At 44.4% G+C, this 24583-nt stretch overlaps 1 protein-coding gene across 1 annotated transcript in view; it reads right to left on the reverse strand.

The window, feature by feature from the left end:
- Positions 1–1605: 1605 nt before the first annotated feature.
- tgm1l1 (transglutaminase 1 like 1) overlaps positions 1606–24583 on the reverse strand; it is a 29184-nt gene continuing 6206 nt past the window's right edge. The window contains exons 2-14 of the mRNA XM_056292830.1: positions 23890–24170; positions 22606–22797; positions 16097–16348; positions 10489–10607; positions 10105–10212; positions 9229–9406; positions 7331–7469; positions 6031–6223; positions 4484–4637; positions 3463–3747; positions 2925–3085; positions 2233–2369; positions 1606–1765 (exon numbers count right to left, since the gene is read on the reverse strand). Coding sequence (XP_056148805.1) covers positions 1621–1765; positions 2233–2369; positions 2925–3085; positions 3463–3747; positions 4484–4637; positions 6031–6223; positions 7331–7469; positions 9229–9406; positions 10105–10212; positions 10489–10607; positions 16097–16348; positions 22606–22797; positions 23890–24169 — 2343 coding nt within the window. The 5' untranslated portion in view covers position 24170 and the 3' untranslated portion in view covers positions 1606–1620. The remainder of the gene's footprint in view (positions 1766–2232; positions 2370–2924; positions 3086–3462; positions 3748–4483; positions 4638–6030; positions 6224–7330; positions 7470–9228; positions 9407–10104; positions 10213–10488; positions 10608–16096; positions 16349–22605; positions 22798–23889; positions 24171–24583) is intronic.

Here is a 24583-nt window from a genome sequence, read left to right on the forward strand (position 1 = left end):
TATCCTTTTTCCAAATATTCAACCTACAAGGATTGTGAGAATGCAAAAAGAACACATCTTTCCGTATTTGTTTTATTAGCAATACAGCACAAAAAAATAAAATATACACATATAAACAACCCAAATAGATAAATACGATATATTGTGGAAGTTGGGGAAAAAAACATAGACGAACAACTTCTCTCTGACTACACGAACGAACACATGACGTTTATTTCCTCATATTCATAACCCCGCCCAACAACGCGGTGCTGCGTCACCATGACGACACCCTGAGCCCTTAAAGTGAGCGCGTCGATTTAATACAATCTACAAGTCATGGTGAATTACGTCCATAAGTCCACTACAACGTATTCCTATAAAGATATTCAAATAGTTTGTTTTTTTTCACATTGTGGTTTGAGTGCAGGCGTTAAAAAAAAGCGTGACTGAAAACAGGTACGGGTGAGGTTAGATGACCGTCTCTTTTTGGACACTTTTGGTTGAAATGTACAAAAGTGTCAATAAAAGACACACCTTGATGTGTGCATTGCAACACAATACTAAATTCATTCTTAGCGTTTACATTTACACCATCAAACACAAAAAGTCATTGCAAGCAACCAGTTAAGGGAACATTTTCCATCACTCATTCATTCATTTCCAATACTTGGTCAGTATTCTGCAAACAGTAGTGACACGAGATGTAAAACTTACATGGCTATTTTTTTTCCCATACGTTTCGGTCACTGGCTCTCAAGATAAAAGACAAACGTTTGAAATCAATGAACTGTTTTATCGAGTAAAATATCCTCGTGGTCATATTTAGTCTGGTATATGTACACTTTTTCATATTTCTACAGTAGATGTGTAATATTGCAGCAGAAAAGTGATTGTCCATAGCATCTTCTTTCAACCATCTCAATGGCAGCCAATGCACTGAAGTCACAGGACAACATGACTGTACATCCTCCCAGCCAAAAACTCAAATTGTCACAAAACAACCAAAATATAATACACTTCCTTTTTGTCGTCATTCTCTGTGAATGCGTGTTACTGAAGTGCTCTTCCTTTATGTAAAGCTATGAGCGGTGCATTTTGTCTGAAAATGCTTTTCATACAAATGCCACAATAAACATATTATTTCAGTGCATATATCTTAAAGGATATAGGAACATACAAAAATACTTTAATATGAAATAATGACCTTGACTTCCTGCAGTTGCTCAGTGTGTTGGAAAAGACAAGTACAAGGAAAAGCTGTGAGGTTGGTTAGGTATTCATGGAGATGCTTGTTGCGGTAGTTTGATAACTTTGCTACCAACGCCTTTTAATTAGAAACACTTGATTCATGCTTAAGTTCTGCACTACATTTTCTTATTGTAGTTTACCAAGTATAACACCATGTAAAAAATAAGGAATAGGTATAAATATATTTATGGTTCTATATCTTTCTTTCAAGTTAACTAATAATACTGTTTTAAAATAAAATTGCATATGAGTGAAATTAAAATAAAGAACCTTATCTCCCATCCTTGCATCATTTAAGGCTTTCAGAGTCATTCTGAGGTGAGACAAAAGAAAATTACATTAAGCTGAGACAGACATAAGGGGACTGTAGGCGAGCTGGAAGTCTTTCTCTTAGTTTTCCCGGACCATGACGTCAGCGACACCGTGGACTTGTGTGAGCTGCTTACAATCCAGCGAGGCCACCAGCTTCCTGGGCCCCGGCTGGGCCGGGACAAAGTGTTCAGTCACAGTTACTGTGGCGTGACCACTAACATCACTGAAAGACAGACGGAGATGTTGAACGTTAGTCTAAAAGTGTCACCCAGTAGAGAGACTTGTCAGTTTAGGACTTGGGTTTTGGGTTAGGATTAGGTTAGGGTAAGGGTTAAGGGTAGACATGGAGTTCTGATGGTTAAGGTAAGAGTTAGGGGCTAGGGAATGAATGTAGTCAATGAGGGGTCCTCACAAAGATAGAAGTACAAGTGTGTGTGTGTGTGTGTGTGTGTGTGGATGGATGTGTGAGAGAGAGAGATGGGGCACATTTAGATACATTCATTTGGCACACGCTTTTATCCAAAGCGACTTACAAGAGTCAGTGATTAGCAGATAAATTCAAGTGACACCAACTGGCATCATTACATAGTGATCATATCATCATCGTAGTACTATATGAAGTAGTTTTGGTAGCACATTTTCCATCATAGGCAAGTGCATTAACGTCATGTGTCATAGTGTCTTTCTTACCCTACAAAAACTTCATGGCCTTTCTGCAGACCCAGTCCCTCCACTCTGAAGATAACACCCCGCAGTGTTTTTGGCAGGGGGTTGGTGAAAGTGATCTTGGCTGCCATCTCCTTACCCACTATAGCATCTCCCAAAGGCTGCAAGAAACCAGAGCAACAGATGACAGAGTGCCATTCAAACCACTGTACCAGACTGCAAGCTTCATGTTTATGCTTCAGACAAAGTGCTGAACAGAACGTCGGATAGCATTCATATTGGAGAGGTCTATGTCCAAAACTTTACGAAATTGGCATTCTGAAGTCTACACCCACGTAGACAGGTGTGTTTAGATGTGAAAGTGGGTGGGGTCTTGAGTGGTCCTGAAAATCTATCTTGTCAATCTTCACACAATACTTCCACCATGAACTGCTTCGAGTTAAAACTGTGAGTGTTCGATTTTATCTGTATTTTTTGACTCGTCGCATCATGATTACAAAGACTTTATGTTTATGATCCCACTCCTCTTGCCCCACCTTCGAATTTAGCCATTCAGAAAAGGTATGAATGACTGCCGATGATTCGTACAGACTAGCTCATTTGAAACATGTAGAAATCTTAAATAGCAACTACTGAAAGCATCCCAGTCTGATACGAAGATGGATGCCAACAGCTAACTTTTCGATTTTCGAAGAAGTTAGTAGCAGCCATCCTACCTTGATGCTGAGATCAGGTGTGCGGAGTCTGAATGTGGTCTGGTTTGCTAGGACTTGCTTGGTCTCAGAGACCTTTCCAGACAGGGTCAGCATCAGGGCTGCTTGGTCCACTAGCTGGTCTTGGTACTGCTGGTAGGGCAGTACCCAGTTGATGGTCTTCACTGTGTGTAAAATACAAAAAAGATTAAAGGATATCTTAAGACTGGGAGGTACAGACATTATTTGTACCTTATGAGATGGTCGAATGAAATCAATGGTTGGCTGCCTGATTCGACTACGTAATCTGGCCTCTAGGAAGACGTAAACCCATGGCATATGGGTTGTATGTATTATTTTTGACCTGGACTCGTCCTGTTTGAGATTGCAATATGTTGTATGCTGCTAGAGATGGTGTCTGTGATATAGTTTCCCTTCCTGGATGAATTAGGTACAAGTACAATGACTACATAAATATGTATATTTGTATTACTTGCTTTTTGCCATTGCATTAGTCATTTCACTGTAGCACATGCTACCTCAACCTCAGCAGAAAGCTAACCTTCATTGGGCATAAGCTCCACAGGTATCTTGTCCTTCTTGAAAGTGCCCTTCAATACACCAGTGTAGTACATGACAGCCACCTGGCTGTGCAGTGTCGTTCGGCGGGGCTGTGAGCTCAGGTTCTTCACCTCGATGGTCAGCTGAGCATCGGTGCCCATCCTGGGCCCCTCGCCATCCATCTTCACATTCACGCTCACATCCTCTGCCATGGGAGTGCAGTACACATCTGGCTTGCTGCCATAGCGACTGGCCGTCTCCACAGTAATGCGCTCCTCTTCTGAACCTGGAGGAAACGGCAGATGGAGAGTGATGCAGAGGAGCATGTTTTATTACTTTAGAGGCCCGAAGGATTTATGGACAGATGTAAGAGAAATTATGCACTCTGTCTCCAATAAAAGCAAACAATAGGAAATATTTCAACATGTGGAGATGCAGGTGAAGTGGTGTACTTGAGTTCAGAGCAGAGAATCAGTATGCACCCCATGTATCTCTGGTGCAGTGAGCCACATACTTTTTAAAGTGGCTGGCACAGGGGGGTGCGAAATAAATCACGGTAGCTCTTAAAGATCCAATCCAATGATTTTAATTCAGTCAGGCAGTTCTCAGGAGGTTGAGTTCATAAGACTCTTTATTGACAGCTAGCTAGCTCGTTAACTTGTATTTTGTTGCTAGGCAATGATTCAAAAACTGACCAGGTGACAGATAAGTCATTGTTCACCCAGTCCACAGTCAGATTAGTTACATGAAATGGTTTAATTAAATTGACAACCTCGAGGAGAGTTTCTCAAGGGGCTTTAGTCATATTTTCAGAACGATGGCAGATCTGATATTTTGGGTAAGGTTTGAAAAAGTACGACACTGGAAAACATGATTTTCATTGGGCTGGATCTTTGCATTTTATTCTGTCAATTCAAAATCCGAAAACAGTCGTTCAAGGTTTGACACTGTATCTCTGAGACATCACTTTGAACAAGATGTGCGATAACTATAGAGTAAGACTGAGATATGACATTCAGTACCTTCTAGATGCTTGTAGAGGTGTGTGATGTCGTTCCTCTCATCGGAGCCCACAGCCTTGGTGCTGATGTTGTGTCCGACAGCTTTCCTCTCACTGTGGAACTGTCTGAAGGTCCCATCCACGTTCCTCTGCCAGTAGATCTTGTCACTGTTCACCTGGTGGATGAATGACCCACACACTTGATAAGCTTAACCATTACAAACAATGAAAAATTGGCCAATCGGGTCATTTGCGTGACAAAAGTTGCTTAAAAATGCTGCTTTCGTTCCAAAAGACTTAATCACCATTCTGTATAAACCAGTTTCAAACAGCATCGACTCAGAGGCATTTTTACACCCAATCAAAGTCAGTCTTGAGAAACTGCATTTTAGGATTGACTACCTGTATTTCACTTTGCAATATGAATTTAGAAACAACCCCTTTATCATGTACGCTTCACCTATCATGTACACCACCCCCCTCCCCTCCCTTTCTCCCCAATTGTACCCAACCAATTATCCCACTCTTCTGAGCCGTCCCGGTCGCTGCTCCTCCCCCTCTGCCAATCCAGGGAGAGCTGCAGACTACCACATGCCTCCTCCGATACATGCGGAGTCGCCAGTCGCGTCTTTTCACCTGACAGTAAGGAGTTTCACCAGGGGGATGTAGCGCGTGGGAGGATCACGCTATTCCCCCCCCCCCGAAACAAACGCCCTGACTGACCAGAGGAGGCGCTAGTGCAGCAACCAGGACACATACCCACATCTGGCTTCCCACCCGCAGACACGGCTAATTGTGTCTGTGGGGACGCCTGACCAAGCGGGAGGTAACATGGGGATTTGAACCCCTGATCCCCGTGTTGGTAGGCAACGGAATAGACCGCCACACCACCCGGATGCCCTAAACACCATCTTTTTTAATCAAGAGCAAAACATAGTACATATCCCTGCTTAAAGGGCCATACCGGGATTTTTGCATATTTTAGCCCATTTACTACAAACTGTGGATACTTTACCTTACTCCAACCATCTTCCAAAGCATGCCAGTTTTTTTAGGTTTTTTTTATAATCAGCCAATTTTCCTGTTTTAATAGCCAATATTTCAATAGCCAATTTTCATATCATTCATGTTATAAACCCACCTTCAAATTCTGTCACCACCAAAACATCTTTGACATTTGAATTTCATCTGTAAAACATTTTTTTTTCCCACAGGGACTCATTTTTGGTGGAGACACATGTTCTGTTGTGATGGGTGTCTACAAATGTGTTCTGACACACACATCAAACAACTTCTCAATAACATTGCTCTGACTTAATGTTTATTATGGTGGATTATTATGGTTAGATTACCCATCTCAACCAAGTTTCAAGTCTGTGCATGTTGGTATTTGTAACATACTGAAATGAATGGAAAGCAATGGCTGCATGCCTGGAAGAAATCTGGACAAGTACTACAGCATGCTTTGCAGAATAGTCAGTAGAAATGTAAAGTATCAGTGATTTGTAGTAAATGGGTTAAAGGACCGAAATAACCCTTTAAGTATATCTCCTGTAATCATTTACTCACCTCGGCAAAAACGAAGGGTGTGTCGTGTTTGAGGTAGACCTGGCCGGAGCGGATGGCGTTGACGGAGGCAGGGCCACAGCGGAAAGTTCCCTGGCTGGTCTCCTGCGGGGTGGAGTCCACGGCCTGCCAACCTCCATTACCAGGGGGCAGGTCTGGTCTGGCCATCCAGCAGTCATTCCAGACATGGAAGTTCCTATTGAGAGTTATACAGTTATATGATGTTAGGCTAAGACTCGTTTAGAATTGCCCTATACTCATAGAATCACATTGTGATGCTTATACATTTAAGGCTAAGCTAAACTGATTTGATCTGTGTTGTTTAATGTAGAGCATCGGTCAGTGAGTTTAGACCATTTTTTTTAATCATTTCAGGTGCTTTAGGCCATTAGTGTTAAATGCAGGGTGAAGCAAACCTGGTGTGAGGTATTTCAATTTGAGATCCTTTATTGATCCCCGTTGGGAAATTACCCTCTGCATTTAACCCATCCTAGCTGTGTAGCTAGGAGCAGTGGGCAGCCGCCGTGCAGCGCCCGGGGACCAACTCCAGGTCGTCTTGCCATGCCTCGGTCAGGGGCACAGACAGGAGTATTAACCCTAACGTGCATGTCTTTTTGATGGTGGGGGAAACCGGAGCACCCGGAGAAAACCCACCGCAGACACAAGGAGAACATGCAAACACCACACAGAAGATGACCTGGGATGACCCCCAAGGTTGGACAACCCCAGGGTTCGAACCCAGGACCTTCTTGCTGTGAGGCAACAGCGCTAACCACTGTGCCACCATGCCGCCTTTTTTGGGGGGGGTGGGATTTTGATATACTCAAATGTTTTATAGACTATAAATCATAGAATTAAGATACATCTGATAAACAGGACCTGAGATACACCAGGAAGAGCTACACTGATTTTACTGTCTTACGTTTTACTGAAAGCTAACTGCATGGATTGCAGCAAGTTCCAACTTCACTTTCATTTCTCATTTGAAAAGAAACAGAAGTTGAACAGAAACCTTATGATCTCCTTCTTTCATCCACCAGTAAATACGAGAATTGGCAAGCATTTATCTGAGACACAAATTGTGTAATGATATACCAGATGTAGTTCTGCTTTATAATGTTAGATGATCATTCAATGCCACCATGGATTCTACTTTATTAGAAGAACCAGAATGGATAGTTGAAGAAATGAACCCCTCGTCTCTATTGAGACAAGGGGTTCATTCGGGGGCAGATCTAAATATAGAGTGCTTTCTCGTGGCTTGAATTATATTACGATCATGACAAGGTAGATGGTGTCTTACCACACAGAGTCACGGTTGAGCTCCTCAATTGGTTCCAAATCTTCACTGAAATATACATCTGTGGTGAGGGACACATCGGTGTCGTGGGCGGACTGAAAGTTGGTTACACTGCGGGCAGGTATGCCAAGACACCTGAGCACTGGAGAGAGAGAGATGTGAGGAGAGTGACTCAAACAGAGAATTTACAAAGTCAACAAACATGGGTTAGCATATCATGACTGAAACAATGTTATCGGGCATTACACTAGCAAAAAAAAATGTCCTGCATGTTAGCTGTAAGAACAGTTGGATCGAATTTTATTATCCTGCCTGAAGGACAGCAACACCTGTCAGTCTGTTTCAAAAGTGGTCGGCACGGCAGGAATGCAGTCTGGATATTTTGGGTAGATACGAGCTAAGGGTGCCTATCAGGACCAATGCTATGTGCAAAGGTCAGCCAGCTGGGATGTGTGGGGTGATTCCTGAGAGTACTATGGATTAACTATTTCATTACAGAGCAAACAGATCGAGGAAGAAAAAAAAAACCCTGATAGATAAGAAACAAGGAGTCCAGAATAATACCATCTGCAGATTTTTCTCCAGTTGTTTGGCTTCTAATCAGACATGAACAATGCGAAGAAAAAAACCCTTCCTTTAGAGCAGCTTGCTCTCACATATGATTCAACTGGACCAGGGCATGTCACATTTAAAGACTACAGTTTCCGAATCTCAGTAGCCCTGTTTAATGTTGTCACATTAAAGGACAAGGAATTGCATGGCGTGACTGAGTCTCACTAAATTCCAGGGGTTTCATAACGGTTAAGGTTAGGGTTAGGGTCAAGGATAATAATTTGATATTTGATGACGCTACATTAACGATGCTGTTCTAAAAGCCCTGGATTGAGTGAGATCCTACATGATTCCTGCACAAACTTTCAAAACTCTTCTTGCGCCGTGAGAGTAGCATGAGCTAGCTCACCTCGTTTTGGTAGGCAATCAACTTGAAGCATACCAGAAAGAGAGCGAAGCACCATGCAAAGGCAAACAAACAAAATGGAGAAAATGGAGAGCAAGCATCTACAAATTGCTGCTGCTGGCACAGTGTGTGTGTTCTCCTTCATATAAAAAGAAGAAAGAAGAGCATGCGGTGAAAATGGGGCAGATAATATTTGTTTTTTTATAAATTTATTTCTGATTTTTCCCTTTTTCTCCCAATTTAGTGGCCAATCGATCCCTATTTCAATTCAAACACCCACCCTCGCACTGCATGCGTTCGCCAACTGCATCTCTCCGGCCGGCAGTCTCGAAGGAGACCGCCTCACCACTTTCGTGACAAGGCGACTCCAGGCCGAACCACTGTTTTTCCGACACACACAGAGACGCATTCACGTGACGAACACAAGCCGACTCCGCCCCCCTCCCGAAGACAGCGCTGCCAATGATCGCTGCTTCGTCGAGTCCGGCCATAGTCGGATCTGACGAGACCGGGGCGCGAACCCCAGTCCCCAGTGGGCAACTGCATCGACACAGAGCCGATGCTTAGATCGCTACACCACCGCGGACCGGGCAGATAATATTTGTAAGATCACAGACGATATGGGTTGATCACTTTTCAGCGAGAAATGGAGGCGAGAAGGAGTGATTTATTGCTTACTTCCTGCTTTGTAAAGCCTGTAAATTGTACTTCCACCTGACAGCTCATAGACATCACAGACATGAGAACCTGCCCCTACAACTAGCAACAAAATAGCACTAAAATTGAGTCGATGATGGTGTCATACTACTTGGCTGACTGTGACTTTTTCTAAAACTCTTGTGATTATGCAGATGAAGGCTAGGACTAAGAATCTTTGGGAACGTTGCCTAGTCTCAAGCTAGCTTTAGCTGGCATCTTCTCCTCCCATCTACCACAAACTCACCTGTCGTAGTGACCCCGGAGAACACCCAACACTGTCCATAATTTACAGGAGTCCCATTAGCGGCGTGGTACTTCCTGAGAATCTCCACACTGCCACTCCAGGCTGTTGGAGAAACCCCCTCTGAGTAATCTCCAGACCAGTTCCCAGCCAGCACTCCCAAGTCATCTTGTGCATTTATCTGAAATGAGAAGGCCGGGGAGGGATTGGTCAGTGACTATTTGTCAATCACAAGGGGTTAGCATAACAGAACAAATTAATCCAAGTAATCTAATACTAGGCCTGTATATTGGCAACAATTTGGCAATACGATTTATATTATGATACAGGTATCATGATTCATTATATTACAATATATTATGACATTGCAAACACCATGATATATACCAGCATTTTGTCAAAGATTTAGAAAAATTTCATAAAGTTGACACCTCATGTATAAAATCAGAGTAATCAGAGCCATAGCTAGTTTGGTACTGGAAACACATGCTGTTGTGGTTCTGTGCAGCCCTGTTATAATACTGCACCTACTACCTAGTGGTCAGAGATGGAAACTACACAATGAAGAAGTGCGGCTGCCATGTCGTCTTGTGTGTAATCACAAGAATATATGCACATTTTTTGAACATCATACAATATTATGAGAAATAGTACTGCGATACTCACATTTATCAATATTTTATTACACCCTATCTACGTATATCTATTAGTTTTGAGAATCTTCTTTGCTGTCTCACATTGTACACTTTTGCGACATAAAACATGAACATCTAAAGTGTGACGTATTGGGACATATCATTACACCTACTGGTACATGAAGCTATATTTGTAGGTATATGAAATACTATGAGAGGTCCAGAATTTGGACATTTAACTGACCATGGCAGAGAGGACCCTGACCACATTGACTGGATCCGACCGACCGGACGGAGGCATCTCACTCTTCTCAAGGACAAACAGACACGCCTGCAGGATCCCCTCATGGAACTAACAGGAAAGGCAACACACATATTATTATTAATGCTGAGTGACAGATAGCATTAATAAAAATGATTCAGTCATTTAGGAGTTAGATTTTAGGGTCACAGAAGGTCTTTCACAACCTTGGTCTTATGATCGGTTATGATATCAATTTACAGAGTAAAATGACAGTGTAACCAAGATGCACGATGACAAAAAAACTACAAAAATATGACCAAGGTAGTAAAAAAAGGAACTGGATTGATCCTTTTAAAGTCACTTTTCTGTTTTTGAAGTCAATACCTGTCCAAAGTTCCAGGTGCGAGCACCAATTTGTTTCTCTGTGCCATAGTAGAGCCTCCCAGTGTCGTTCAGTACATACTCCTTCCTCTCCTCCTCATCATCCAGGAACACTATGTCCTCTGGAAAGATATAATGCCAACATACAATCAAATATACATTTCATTCTGTGCTATACTCATAAACTTCAAACAATCAAAACCAGTTTTTTTCACCCCCCCCCCTTTTTTTTCTCTCCCCAATTGTACCCAGCCAATTACCCCACTCTTACGAGCTGTCCCAATCACTGCTCCACCCCCTCTGCTGAGCCAGGGAGGGCTGCAGACTACCACATGCCTCCTCCGATACATGTGGAGTCACCAGCTGCTTCTTTTCACCTGACAGTGAGGAGTTTCACCAGGGGGACGTAGCGCATCGGAGGATCACGTCATTCCCCCCAGTTCCTACGCCCCCCGAACAGGCGCCCTGACCGACCAGAGGAGGCGCTAGCGCAGCAACCAGGACACATACCCACATCCGGCTTGCCACTCGCAGACACGGCTAATTGTGTCTGTGTCAAGCCGGAGGTAACGCCCTCAAAACCATTTTTTGTTCATTCAAGACAGGCAGTTGTTTTATGCTGAGTAATTTGAATAAAAAACACTACGGATGTATTGGTGTCATAGAGACAACAAAATCCTACAGGTCAGAAAACACACACTTCATATAATTTACAGCATTACACATGCTTCGGCAATATTGTAAAAATGTAGGATGGATTCAAAATAACTCCTATTCATTCACATGATGGACATGTCATAATAAGGAGATTTATCAGTCGGGACGTTTGTTTGTTTTCCTCCTGTTTTGGGCTCATAACACGAGGCTGAAATGTGCCAGTGACTGAACATCGTAGCTGAGAGCGGGATTTACTTTTCTTTCTCCATAAAGAACAAGTGAAAGTGATCCCAAGGCCAGGAAATGGTTAAGAAACACGACAGCTGGTTGAATCTCACAGTGGGGCCCCCGGTCTCATTTCAGGGAAATGGTTTGTGCCGTGTGACATCAGTGTGGGTGTGTGCTATTGACATGAGCCTGTGTGCGTGTGTGTGTGTGTGTGTGTGTGTGTGTGTGTGTCTTTTTCCCCATCTGTTTAGCCTCTCACTGGTTCACACACAAGTGTGATTAGCGGGGAAAGGGAGGCGAATGGGGGGGGGCATTTAAGGCTAACGGGGGGGAGGGGGGTGTTAAGAGACAGTGCAGGAGATGGTAAAAAACGAGTGCGGGGAGGAAGAGGTTAGGCCAAAAAAAAGTGAAAGGGAAGGAGTGGTCAGGATGGAAGGAAGAGGCACTGAGGAGGGTCACAAGGGAAGACTACGGTAAAGAAAGAGAGGAAGTTTTGTTTGGGCAAAGAAGAGGGAGGGAGAGAGGGAGGGGCAGCAGAGAGGTGGAGGAGGAGAAACAAATAACAGGGAGAAGTTTTAAAGGAGAAGGTGGGGAGAGGTACTGACATGAACTGCCAACTGTTGATTAAACTGAATCTCACCCATGACCGAACATCTGAGGAATGCAGAGAGAGAGCGGGGGGAGAGAGGGAGGGATACGGGGGGGGGGGGATACAGAGAGAGAGAGAGGGGAGAGGGATACAGAGAGAGAGAGAGATACAGAGAGAGAGAGGGGGATACAGAGAGAGAGAGAGATACAGAGAGAGAGAGAGAGAGGGATACAGAGAGAGAGAGGGATACAGAGAGAGAGCGGGCTCCAGAGAGAGAGAGCTACAGAGAGAGAGAGAGATACAGAGAGAGGGGGATACAGAGAGAGAGAGGGATACAGAGAGAGAGAGGGCTACAGAGAGAGAGCGGGCTCCAGAGAGAGAGAGCTACAGAGAGAGAGAGAGATACAGAGAGAGAGAGAGGGATACAGAGAGAGAGAGGGATACAGAGAGAGAGGGATACAGAGAGAGAGAGATACAGAGAGAGAGGGATACAGAGAGAGAGAGCTACAGAGAGAGAGAGAGATACAGAGAGAGAGAGAGGGATACAGAGAGAGAGAGCTACAGAGAGAGAGAGATACAGAGAGAGAGAGAGGGATACAGAGAGAGAGAGGGATACAGAGAGAGAGGGATACAGAGAGAGAGAGAGATACAGAGAGAGCGGGATACAGAGAGAGAGAGCTACAGAGAGAGAGAGAGATACAGAGAGAGAGAGAGGGATACAGAGAGAGAGAGATACAGAGAGAGAGGGATACAGAGAGAGAGAGCTACAGAGAGAGAGAGAGATACAGAGAGAGAGAGAGATACAGAGAGAGAGAGAGGGATACAGAGAGAGAGAGATACAGAGAGAGAGAGAGGGATACAGAGAGAGAGAGGATGGGGTGATGTAGGGAGGATCAGGTCAGGAGAGCTGATGAAAGAGAAGGGAGAAAGGAGAGAGACTAGGATGGAAGAAGGGCCCTATGTTGCCGAATTATGTTCTACTTTTTTCCCATTTTCACTTTTTTATATTGCAGGTCATCCAATTCCCAGAAATAACCTTGAAATATCGGAGTTACGTGGATGTGATGGAAGAACCACGTGGAAAGCTCCACATGTGCAATTTAACATGATAAAATCACATGTGCAACACACAGAACATTTCCCTGTTAATGTGCACAGAACATGTGCAACATGTGTGATAACATGACTACATGTGAATGTCATGTGTCTTTTTTCTGTCCGGATGGTAATTACTGAGGTATACAGGAGTAAAACAGGCATTTCTATAGCGCTTCCTTGACATTATAATGTGCTGTTACAGGTCGCTGCTCCACCCCCTCTGCCGATCCGGGTAGGGCTGCAGACCACCACATGCCTCCTCCGATACATGTGGAGTCACCAGCCGCTTCTTTTCACCTGACAGTGAAGAGTTTCACCAGGGGCACGTAGCATGTCGGAGGATCACGCTATTCCCCCCATCCCCCTCCCCCCCGAACAGGCGCCCCGGCCGACCAGAGGAGGCGCTAGTGCAGCGACCAGGACACATACCCACATCCGACTTCCCACCCGCAGACACGGACAGTTGTGTCTGTATGGATGCCCGACCAAGCCAGGGGTAACACGGGGATTCGAACTGGCGATCCCCGTGTTCGTAGGCAATGGAATAGACCGCCATGCTACCCAGACGCCCATTCATTGTTCATTTCACTCATAAAACAGTGGAATAAGTTCAGAAAATGGTCTCACTTTACTGCGATGCAGCCTTTAAGACCAGGGAATTACAACATATAAGTCATGTCACCATGTTGCCAGAACCACAACCCCACAACACACCCAGCCTCATACCAGCGTATTGATGTGATATACATACTATATTGCCAGGCTCTAATGCAACACAGCAAAGCCCATGTGCATTTACTGACATGCACGCTCACATGCACCAAAACACAGGCAGAGTTTCTGCAAGGGAGAACAACGGATCGTCTAAAGACACGTTCATTTAAACTCTTAACTCATTCTCAAATTTTGCAGTAATCTCCAAGTTTCCAAGTTTCGCACACATCCGTGTTTATATCCGAAACCCTGTTTACGAGTCCCTGTACTGGGAGGTCTGCCGCTTTGCAGAATACAGAGGGCCCTTTTGGACAGCGAGATGTTTAAAAGAAAATGAGGAAATACAAGAAAATGTAAGAAAAGAAAAAAAGAGAGAGGGAGGATTGCCACCAGCTGCAGGGTGCAGCCCCGTGGTGATTTATACAGTAATTGTGGAATTTTGAGTTTCATTAGAAGGAAAATAAAACCTTGCTCCTGGGGAAGAAGGACTGAGAGAGAAAAGATTTGGTTAACTGCCAAAAGTGACCAACCCATAATCAAAGACAGACAGCTCTTCTTTTTTTTTTAACCAAGATGCTACTACTTTTCCATTTGCTCAAAAAAAATAAAAAGGGAAATTTAACTCTTTATTCACTGTATATACACTTTCTTCCTGGAGTCAGCAAGCTGAATGATGCTTTGCAAGATAGAAAACAGACGCGCTTCATTTTTCTTCAAGGAACTGACATGTTTTGATGAAGCGTTATATCTGTCAGAAAGACAGCTCAGTGATTAATTGAGAACATGATGAAAATAAGATGAATTTATCAAAAGTCCCACCAAAACAGCACCAGAATTATTTCCGCAAACAGTTCCCAGCCAGCACTCCCAAGTCATCTGTGTGATGGATGGAAACACATTCCTGAGCACCGAGCTGGACTTTCACACCTGCTCGCAAAGTTTAACACGGTGAAGCACGCCGCAATTTATTTTGAGACAGCGACTGCAACAAGAAATGACAACCCTGTTACCCTCACTACAGTCTGTAGACAGTGCCAGACACTTGTACTGTAGGATAGATAGATAGATAGATAGATAGATAGATAGATAGATAGATAGATAGATAGATAGATAGATAGATAGATAGATAGATAGATAGATAGATAGATAGATAGATAGATAGATAGATAGATATTCATTATTGTCCCTCTTGAGGAAATTTGGGTAACACTTTAGTATGGGGAACGTAGTCACCATTAATTAGGTGCTTATTAGCATGCACATTAGCAACATATTGGCTCTTAATTGGTCATTATTACGTACTCATTGATGCCTTATTCTGCATGGCCTTATTATACAACCAGTAAGCCATTAAGTATGAGTTTTCCCTCTATAACCTCAGAATTATTGCTTATTAGTAGTACCATCTCAATATGCTTTGCTTAGTATGGACTTTAAAGGTGGTAGTACCACAAGAAGAGTTATTCTCCCTTACTAACACTTAATGAATATGGTCTGTTCTTACATAACAAAACACAAAACTACAAGTGTTAATAGTGTTAAATTACTGTAAATTAAGTTTTTGTTACTTAGAATATGTTCCCCATACTAAAGTGACATCTTGATCACTACTAATTCTCTAGTAATTAAGTTTTTTATGTTCCCCATACTAAAGTGTTACCGAAATTTGTTGCCACAGCAAGTACATCAAAATAAAAGTTTACCTCCATACATATTTACATATATCTATGCCTTCAGACGTGTACACAGGTACAACCACATACTATAACTATGACTGGGCAATAACCTTATTTGTAATATGGTATAGGAATAGTAGTATAGTATAGTTAAGTATAGTACAGTAGAGTAGAGTAGAGTATAGCATAGCATAGCATAGCAAGTATAGAATAGTATAGTAGTAGAGTATAGTATAGCATAGCAAGTATAGAACAGTATAGTAGTAGAGTACAGTATAGCATAGTATAGTATGTATATGTAAAGCATATATAGTAAGGTATAGTACTCAGTATAGTATAGTACTGAACCCAGACCTGTAGGTTGAGTATATTGTACTATTTTGTACAATTGTGTATCCCTTCAAAAACCATTATATGAAAAATGGGAAGCTCACAGTACGGCCACACAAATCCTTATTTCATGTCTATTCAGAATATGTTTTGGACATAGGAGCAAGATCGAAGTGGACTTGGAACTACTTTATGCAGTTCATACCCTGCATCCCATAGCTGAAAGAAGTGAAACGAATCTATCCTTTAAACTAATTTCTCCTTGACTTGACTCCTTTCTTTCTTTCTCTCCAGACTATCCCCTCCCAGCATCCCGTACCTTCACACCAAGGGTTGAACAGCATGACGAGGTCCTTGCTGGAGTTGTGGGTGCTGGCTGGCCCTCCTTTCTGGGGTTGTGTGGTCACGGAGAGTCCATACAGGCCAATCACGGCTTTGGCGGGTGAGTTGATGGACAGCTTGATCTTGTTGCCGTTCTGCTCAACAATCTTGGCCTCCCAACCTTCGTCCATTAGCTCATTTACCAGTGGCACGGTGATATGGGTACCCTTTGACACCATGGGCAAGGGACCTGCATGAGACAAACAATGTTTTGTTGCGTTATTTCAGTTTGTTGCAAAGGTTGTGTTATGACTATAACTTTGTAAACGTAAGGCGGATTTTGACACTAGTGTAGCGGGAGAATTCAGGGGGCGGGTGGGATCGAACCTGAGTTCCCCGCACGATGGGCGACCACATTAACCAGTCAACTAAAGGGTCCGACCCTTTAGCCAACGGGCTATCAAGTCGTACACTGTTACACTACTCCCCTCCTTCGGGAAGCACGTCCCCACGCATTCTGCACACCAGCTCCCCCTCAGGCCTCTGAGCGCATATGCGTCCCGCGTCTGCCACCAAATGTAGCGCGAGAATTTAGGGGGCAGGCAGGATCGAACCTGAGTTTCCTGCACAACGGGCGACTGCGCTAACCAGTCAACTAAAGGGTCGGCCAAGTTAGCCAAGGGCTAGCGAGTCTTCACAGCCGTGGTCATACACTGTTACGCTACATACACACACACACACACACACACACACAGAAACACAATACAACTGGAATTAATGCCTGGTTGATGTGTTGGTTTTGTTGTGTTATTTGTGTTGTGTCATTTTAAATGACATTAAGTCACATGGCTCACATTATGTCAAGGTACAATTCCATCACTTCATGTCATCCTAGGCTGTGGGGAATTGAATATAGGATGATTTTGTGCAAAGCTTTCCTTGAAGGATCCTACGCTCAAATTTACACTTAATCTCAATTTATTGTGCCAATGCACTACGCCCCCCCACCCCTGGTGACACTCCTCACTGTCAGGTGAAAAGAAGTGGCTGGCGACTCCACATGTATCGGAGGAGGCATGTGGTAGTCTGCAGCCCTCCCCGGATCGGCAGAGAGGGTGTAGCAGCGACCGGGACGGCTTGGAAGAGTGGGGTAATTGGCCAAGTACAACTGGGGAGAAAAGGGGGGGGGGAAACAACAAAAAACAATTTATTATCCGACTACTAATCTACAGGGGGAAGCTGTTTTTTCATGACAAAACTCAATGCTTATGATTTCATTCCATCCACATAACTCAGCATAGTGCGTTATATCTCTGGACCAGAGGCATGGTTGGAAGAATTTGAAGTCCCAAATGGTCTTTGATACCAGTGTATATACATCCATGCTAGCCTATACAGTCCCATACTCAAACCCAGTACCCGTTATTCATCATGTCCTGCTTGATCATCAAACAATGCCCCTTATTAGTCCCTGTTGATTGCAGCATCACAAACAACACTTTCATTGCAACTTCATTTCAACAGCGTTTTCTTTTTATCACTACAGGGAGCTAGTTTAAATGAAGTCCAGATTAAAGAAAAAACACCCGGTTAAGTGTACAAATGTATTTAGCACATTTATAGAATAAAATACTAAAGCATGCCACACTATAATGCATTTGCTACAGGGTTATGCTGGAATTTTAAAAAAAATCTACCATCTGAAATGGGTGGGAAAGTAATATATTCAGGGACTAACTGATTGACAGGTCACTCTCAACTGTATTTCATGTGTGTGTGTGTGTTTGTGTGTGTGCACGCACACATACGTATCTCTGTTTATGCATGCAAAACAGTTTGTATTTTTTGCACTTCCCTTATGCATGTGAAACTTCGAGGGTTTCTGTTGTATACTGCTAAAATGAGGTGCTGTCGACTGTTTCTACAGGTGACCTTGATAAACTGATTCATTGCAAAACAAAAAATAAATCAATGGTATCAGGCTGTACAAATAAAATTGACTTGTGACTTCCTAGTAGTGCGGTTGCCAGATAGCATTCGGATGTGGGCCACTTCAGACAAGGATGCGGCACGGATGGCCTTCTTCTGGCCCTGACAAAATGGATGTGAGCCTGAAGTGGCCCACGTGTATAATAGCAAATATGGCCCAAATATGCCAAATGAAAAGTGGGTCTTTTCTGGCAGAGATGCGGTGCTCTTGGCAACATGTAATCTGGATGTGACCCTGAAGTGGCCCGTGTGGTAAATGGTGAATATGGCCCAGATATCACAAAACACATATGGGCCACCTTTGGACCGGCCAAGTGTCGTCATTCCACGCGGTATGTGGGCCGGATGAAAGTGTTGGGTGTGGGACGGGTCCGGACCACAACAATTTTGCTATCTGGGTTGGGCGCTGGGTAAACACATCCCTCACATCCCAGTAATCCACAGTGTGTTTCCACAGTGAATGACTCAACCAAAGCCAACGCTTAAACCACACGCGTATCACAACCTTCCACGTCGCTGTGCATTGGTTAGACTGGGTAAACAACGCTTTGCGGCTGTGGAAACTCTGCAGCGTTACAGATGCGGCGAGTTAGCCGCGAGCTAAGACATCAGCGATCAGCTCCTCCTTAGACGACTAGCCTGGATGCGCCTTCGTGGACTGACTTCTAAATGATGATGCTCAAGGCTACGAAAGTTTGGAAAGCCAGCACGTCTCTAGGAGCTTATCTTTCATACTGGAAAAAAAAATAAATTTCTCATCGTGGCCGGCTCCACGCTGTTAAATGGAGAACTTCATCTTGAGCCTCTGGCATCAGACTTGCTGGATGTTTTGCTCCAAGCTATTTGCTTTTGACAGCATTACCATACCGGGCCTTGGATACTGTTTCTCGGGGGGTGTATGAAGGATACCAAAGTTCAGTCTGGACTGAGCAAGAGCTCTCCACCCTTCCTCCCCCCGTTTAGAATTCTTGCCGAGAGGAAAGTGATAAAAAAGAAAATCCTGTCTCTTTCCTCTGGTGGACTGACTGGTGACCGACTCTGAACACCACGCATTACTTCTGGATGAAAATAAGATCCATTCTGAGACTAGAATGACACATCCGTGTCTCACAAGTTGTGCGGCAACACCTAAGTCCTGATCAGCGATACAGCTGACGAAGCGGTGGGACCGGTGCGTCTCATGACCTCATTGAGACGGTAACTGTTCTAATCGCTGGCCTGCACACGCCTCATTTCTCATTTCCTTTGAGGCCGTGCGAGTGTCAGGTGATGTCGAGGGGCGTTCACCTCCGGCGGGGCAACACATTTCTCTGTGGTGGGGTAATTGCTGGTGTGTCATGGAGCAGTGCATTATGACGTTAAGATCCGAGGGAAGTATTATGGTGTCTGGAAACGATCAACACTGAGACTCAGAGGGTGAAGAGCTAAACCACAATGAAGACGCTCTGGTGGACTTACTGATCATCTCTGCAGCGGGGTGTGTGTGTGTGTGTGTGTGTGTGTGTTTGGTGTCTGTGTAGGAAAACGACAGCGAGGGAGAGAGAGAAAGAGAGAGAGGAAAGAGAGTGAAAGTGTGTCTGTGTGTAGAGTCAGGTGGAACCCATATGTACTGGTATCCATCATTATCATGATGTTTAAAAAAACCAACATTTACAGTGTTGTGTAATACCGTGAAGACACAGTAAATGTTGGTGTGTAACTGCTGTTTGCAAAAATGTTTTTGAAACTTAGCGTTTTTTCCTCATAGCTCAAAACAGGATTCACTTTTTTGATGTAGCAATGAGGCGCCGAAAGCACAATAAGCAATGATTAGGAGGAATTTTAAGGGGTATCATTATCTTAATGATGGTTATAGATATTGTGAAATTATCTATAAAATATTTTTCCATGATAACCGTATAGTGGCATTTTTTTTTCGGATTCCCCCCTCCCCCCTTTTTCTCCCCAATTGTACCCCAGCCAATTACCCCACTCTTCCAAGCCGCCCTTGTTGCTGCTACACCTCCTCTGCCGAGCCGGGGAGGGCTGCAGACTACCACATGCCTCCTCTGATACATGTGGACCTGACAGTGAGGAGTTTCTCACCTGGTGATTGGTGAGGAGTTTCTCACCTGGGGGGATGTAGCGCGTGGGAGGATCACACTATTCCCCCCAGTTCCCCACTCCCCCTAACAGATAACCCGACTGACCAGAGGAGGTGCTAGTGCAGCGAACAAGACACATACCTATACATCCGACTTCCCACCTGCAGACACAGCCAATTGTGTAACACGGGGATTCGAACCAGCGATCCCCATGTTGGTAGGCAACGGAGTAGACCGCTATGCCACCCGGACAAGTGAAAATGTAATATTGTGACGGTCCTAGTGTATATTATAGAGATTCTTTACTATCCTGTTACAGGATATATATGCTGCCACAGTCTGTACACCTCCATGTATACTGACATAAATACATCTGCTAGTTCACACATGGGTCTACAAACACAATTACATAGTGTTGGGCGATATGAATATTATTATAATGATAATCATATCGATGTATTATATCATGATATCTGCTTTCAATGGGACGGGGCTACACAGATACATCCAAAGATTTTCAGGGGGGTATTTTGTTTGAAGCTGCTATGGAAAATGGGAGGAAACTCCTGCCAAAGCAGGTTTTTTCCAGGCTATAGACCTGTACCTGCAGCCAGATGGGGGGAGAGTGAAAATGGACGTGTATGCATGGGTTATATGTGTTAGCCACATGTTAGCCGTTACATCTCAATGACACTAATCCACATCTGCTGCACAGCTGCTCTCCCTCCCTTTATCAGAAAGCAACAGCTGGAAGTCATGTCATGCCAGGATTACCACCGTATGCTATAATCTGGGAGACAAGTGCTGGTGAATACAGCAAAACATAACACACTAACACACAAAACATAACACTAAAGTCACGACGTCCTTCTTCCTCTTGCATTTTTATGTTTCCATTTTCTCTGTCAGTGGACCTGTGACACCCCAAACCTGTGAACCTCGATTTTATCCATACACAATTAAGCTCCACATGCACACACAAGGTTACCAATATTTGGGAAGATGGCGGTGCGAATTCACATTTGTGGTGGCCTCACCCTATACCGTCCATGCAGTGTTTTTGTCCACATCTGCGTCTAAGTTTGTGTCTCCGTTTGATGGCTGGGAGAGCTGGCGCTGGATCAGCTGGGAGAGCTCGGTCTGCTGCGTCCTGTGGGCCCAGGGACCATGGCCTTGCCAAGAGCTGTGCCTGAGGAGCTAACACCGAGGGTGGTCTGACAGGATGCGGAAGTGGGTCAGGCTAAGCTAACTGCTAGCCCATGCAGACCGGCAGTTCCAATAACACCGAGGGCGGTCTGGCAGCGACCTCGCCTAGCCTTGACTGTGGTGATTTTGGTGTCGTCGTGTGGGGTGCGGGGAGGTGTGTCGAGGGTGTCTGGCTGGGAGAGCCGGCGTTGGATCGGCAGAGGAAGCCTGGTCTGCTTTGTCCAGTGGGCCTAAGGACCACGGCCCCTGCCAAGAGGTGCACCCAAAGAGGAAATACCGAGGGCGTTCTGACAGGATGCGGAAGCGGGCAGGCTAAGCTAACTGCTAGGCCATGCAGACCAGCGGCTCTGATAGTCATCCTGGCTGGCGTTCGTTCCCTTGGACAGTGTTTATATATTTATATATGTGTGTGTGTGTGTGTATGTGTGTGTGTGTGTGTGTTATTTTGGATATATTTGTTAGTTTGGATATTTGTGTTCTTGTAGTTCTTGTAGCTTTTGGATGTTTCTGTCTTTGTGTTGCACTGCTGTGGGCTGGGGGAAACGATATTTCATTTCATTTCATCATGAAATGAAATTAAAAATAAAGTGTTCCTGATTCCTGATCCTATTTGACGTGTACCATGTCCCCCAGGAAAGAAGCTGTATTATCATTATAAGGAGTGACTGAATGAATTCGAGGCTCAGCACCACAACAGCTGATGTAAGAGGGTTTGAGTCCCACTGAACAAAAGAACTGGGTTCGAGTCCCTGAGGGGAGAGCATCACTAAATCCAGATGAGAGACATCTACCTATTTTTTTTTGTATTTTAGTGAGAAAAATATGTTATACAAATAAAGTGCTATATAAACATGCTATATACATAAATTTTAATTGCTAGATTGACTGATAATGTCGCATCATTAATCCAATCAGATTAATGTTAAAAATAAGGGGTTAGGGTCAGGGTTAGCCCAATGTCAATATATCAGACGCTGATCTAAGAGCATCTCTCACATGTAGATTTACTACTACTACTACTACTACTACTACTACTATACTACTTGTAGATAGATACTCTATAAACCTATATAAGCTAAACCGGCATGTACACGACCGGACCAACGCACACCACCCCACACCACCATACCACTCACATTATGCTCGTCTGTATCGAGGACCAAACCCCCCCCCCACCCCCCACCCCACATCCATCGCTAGCACCCCACCAACTTTTCCGGCAGCGTACCTGTCCTGAAATCCAGATGCAGCTTGTCTGTGTCGGCGCTGAAGGGCCGGTTGAGCTCCAGCTCCATCTGAAAGGTTTGACCTCGGCGGATGATCAGCTCGTCCCCGTGGAAAAGGTCGGTGTGGTGCTCCTGTCGGTTCTGACCCGTCTGGGAGCTCAGCAGGTCCACAGAATGGACCAACAGCATCATGTCTGAGAGAGAGACAAGGAGAGACAGAGACAGAGACGGAGAGAGAGAGAGAAGGTCAATTTGGTGAAGCTAAGTGGAATGAAGCTCAAACCTTTGATGTTCAACCTGAAGTCTTAACTGGATGCACAGATGGCAACTGACAAAGATATAAGTGGTAGGAAACTTGCGCAGCATCAATTATTAAAGAGGAAAGGCTTTTTTTGGGCTGTAGATAAATTCATTTTATTCCAAAGGGCAGGGTGTATTAAAGCTAATTTTACATGGAGCAACTGTCATCCATGTGGGGGATCCAATTGTGTGTATGTATGCGCATGTGTTACAAAATTTGGGGAACTTGTCATGTAGTTATATTTAACATAAATTTGTTTTGTCAGTTTCCTGATCTGTAAAATAAGGTCTAAATCCTTTTTGACATATTGTGATATTACATGCACAGTTGTGACTACAGGTGCCAATCCCCCCCCCCTTTTTTTTGTCCCCAGTTGTACTTGGCCAATTACCCCACTCTTCCGAGCCGTCCCGGTCGCTGCTCCACCCACTCTGCGATCTGGGGAGGGCACCATACTACCACATGCCTCCTTCGATACATGTGGAGTCGCCAGCCGCTTCTTTCACCAGACAGTGAGGAGTTTCACCAGGGGGACGTAGCGCGTGGGAGGATCACGCTGTTCCCCCCAGTTCCCCCTCCCCCCATAACAGGTGCCCCGACCGACCAGAGGAGGCGCTAGTGCAGCGACCAGGACACACACCCCCATCCGGCTCCCCACCCGCAGACAGGGACACCTGACCAAGCCGGAGGTAACATGGGGATTCGAACCGGCGATCCCCGTGTTGGTGGGCAACGAAATAGACCGCTATGCTGCCTGGACGCCCCCCTGCAGGTGCCAATTTGATGTATTGTCGTTAAATTATCATACATATTGTTTTAGTACTCAAAGAAAATTGTCATTTTACCCAACTTTGTTAACACTCAACATGAATGCTGAGAACTAGGTGTTGGTGTGGTTTTAGAACAGGCCGTGTGTACATGTACAGTATCATAGCTTGATACTAATTACAGTGGAAATAAAAAGAAATGCATATATTGTAGTTACCCTCCATTTCATTGTGGTCCCATTTCTGAGGTTCAGGTTTGGGGAGGGCCGGGGCCGGGGGTTTCACCACCTCCACCTTATCTGTGATGTCATAGGTGTTGCTGCTCTGCTGCTTACAGCAACATGGGCACATTTTTCTAAACCAACGGCGACAGCCCCCTTCCTCCTGCTTCTTCTCCTCATCCTTGTGAATTGTCAGCTCCACCCTCGTGGGCGGTGCGGCACCGTGGAAGCGGCCCACATCTGCCATGTTCCTCGCTGTTAATCGCTCACCAGGCATTCTTACAGAGAGAGAGACAGAGAGAGAGAGAATTGAATTTAAGACAAATTGAATTTACAACAGCTCTTTATTTAATGAGAAAACAAACTTTAACAATGAATAATGATATCGTCAGACATAATCACTACTTTAGATTAACATGCACAAAGAGTTCAAATTCCATCATTGAACCAAGATCGATTCAAAGAGAGAGAGTGGGGGGGGTGAGAGACAGAGAGAGAGAGTGCGTGTGTGTGTGTGTGAGAGAGAGAGAGAGAGAGAGAGAGAGAGAGAGAGAGAGAGAGAGAGAGAGAGAGAGGTGTTTAGCTCTCAGTGGATGGATGTTGGCTAATACGGGGGATGGGGTGGATAATGAACGAACAGGTAACAGATGGAATCAAAGACAACTGCAGGCGGTGCTAAGAGAAGATGGAA

Source organism: Lampris incognitus, chromosome 14, assembly GCF_029633865.1.
Source record: "Lampris incognitus isolate fLamInc1 chromosome 14, fLamInc1.hap2, whole genome shotgun sequence".
NCBI lineage: Eukaryota > Metazoa > Chordata > Actinopteri > Lampriformes > Lampridae > Lampris > Lampris incognitus.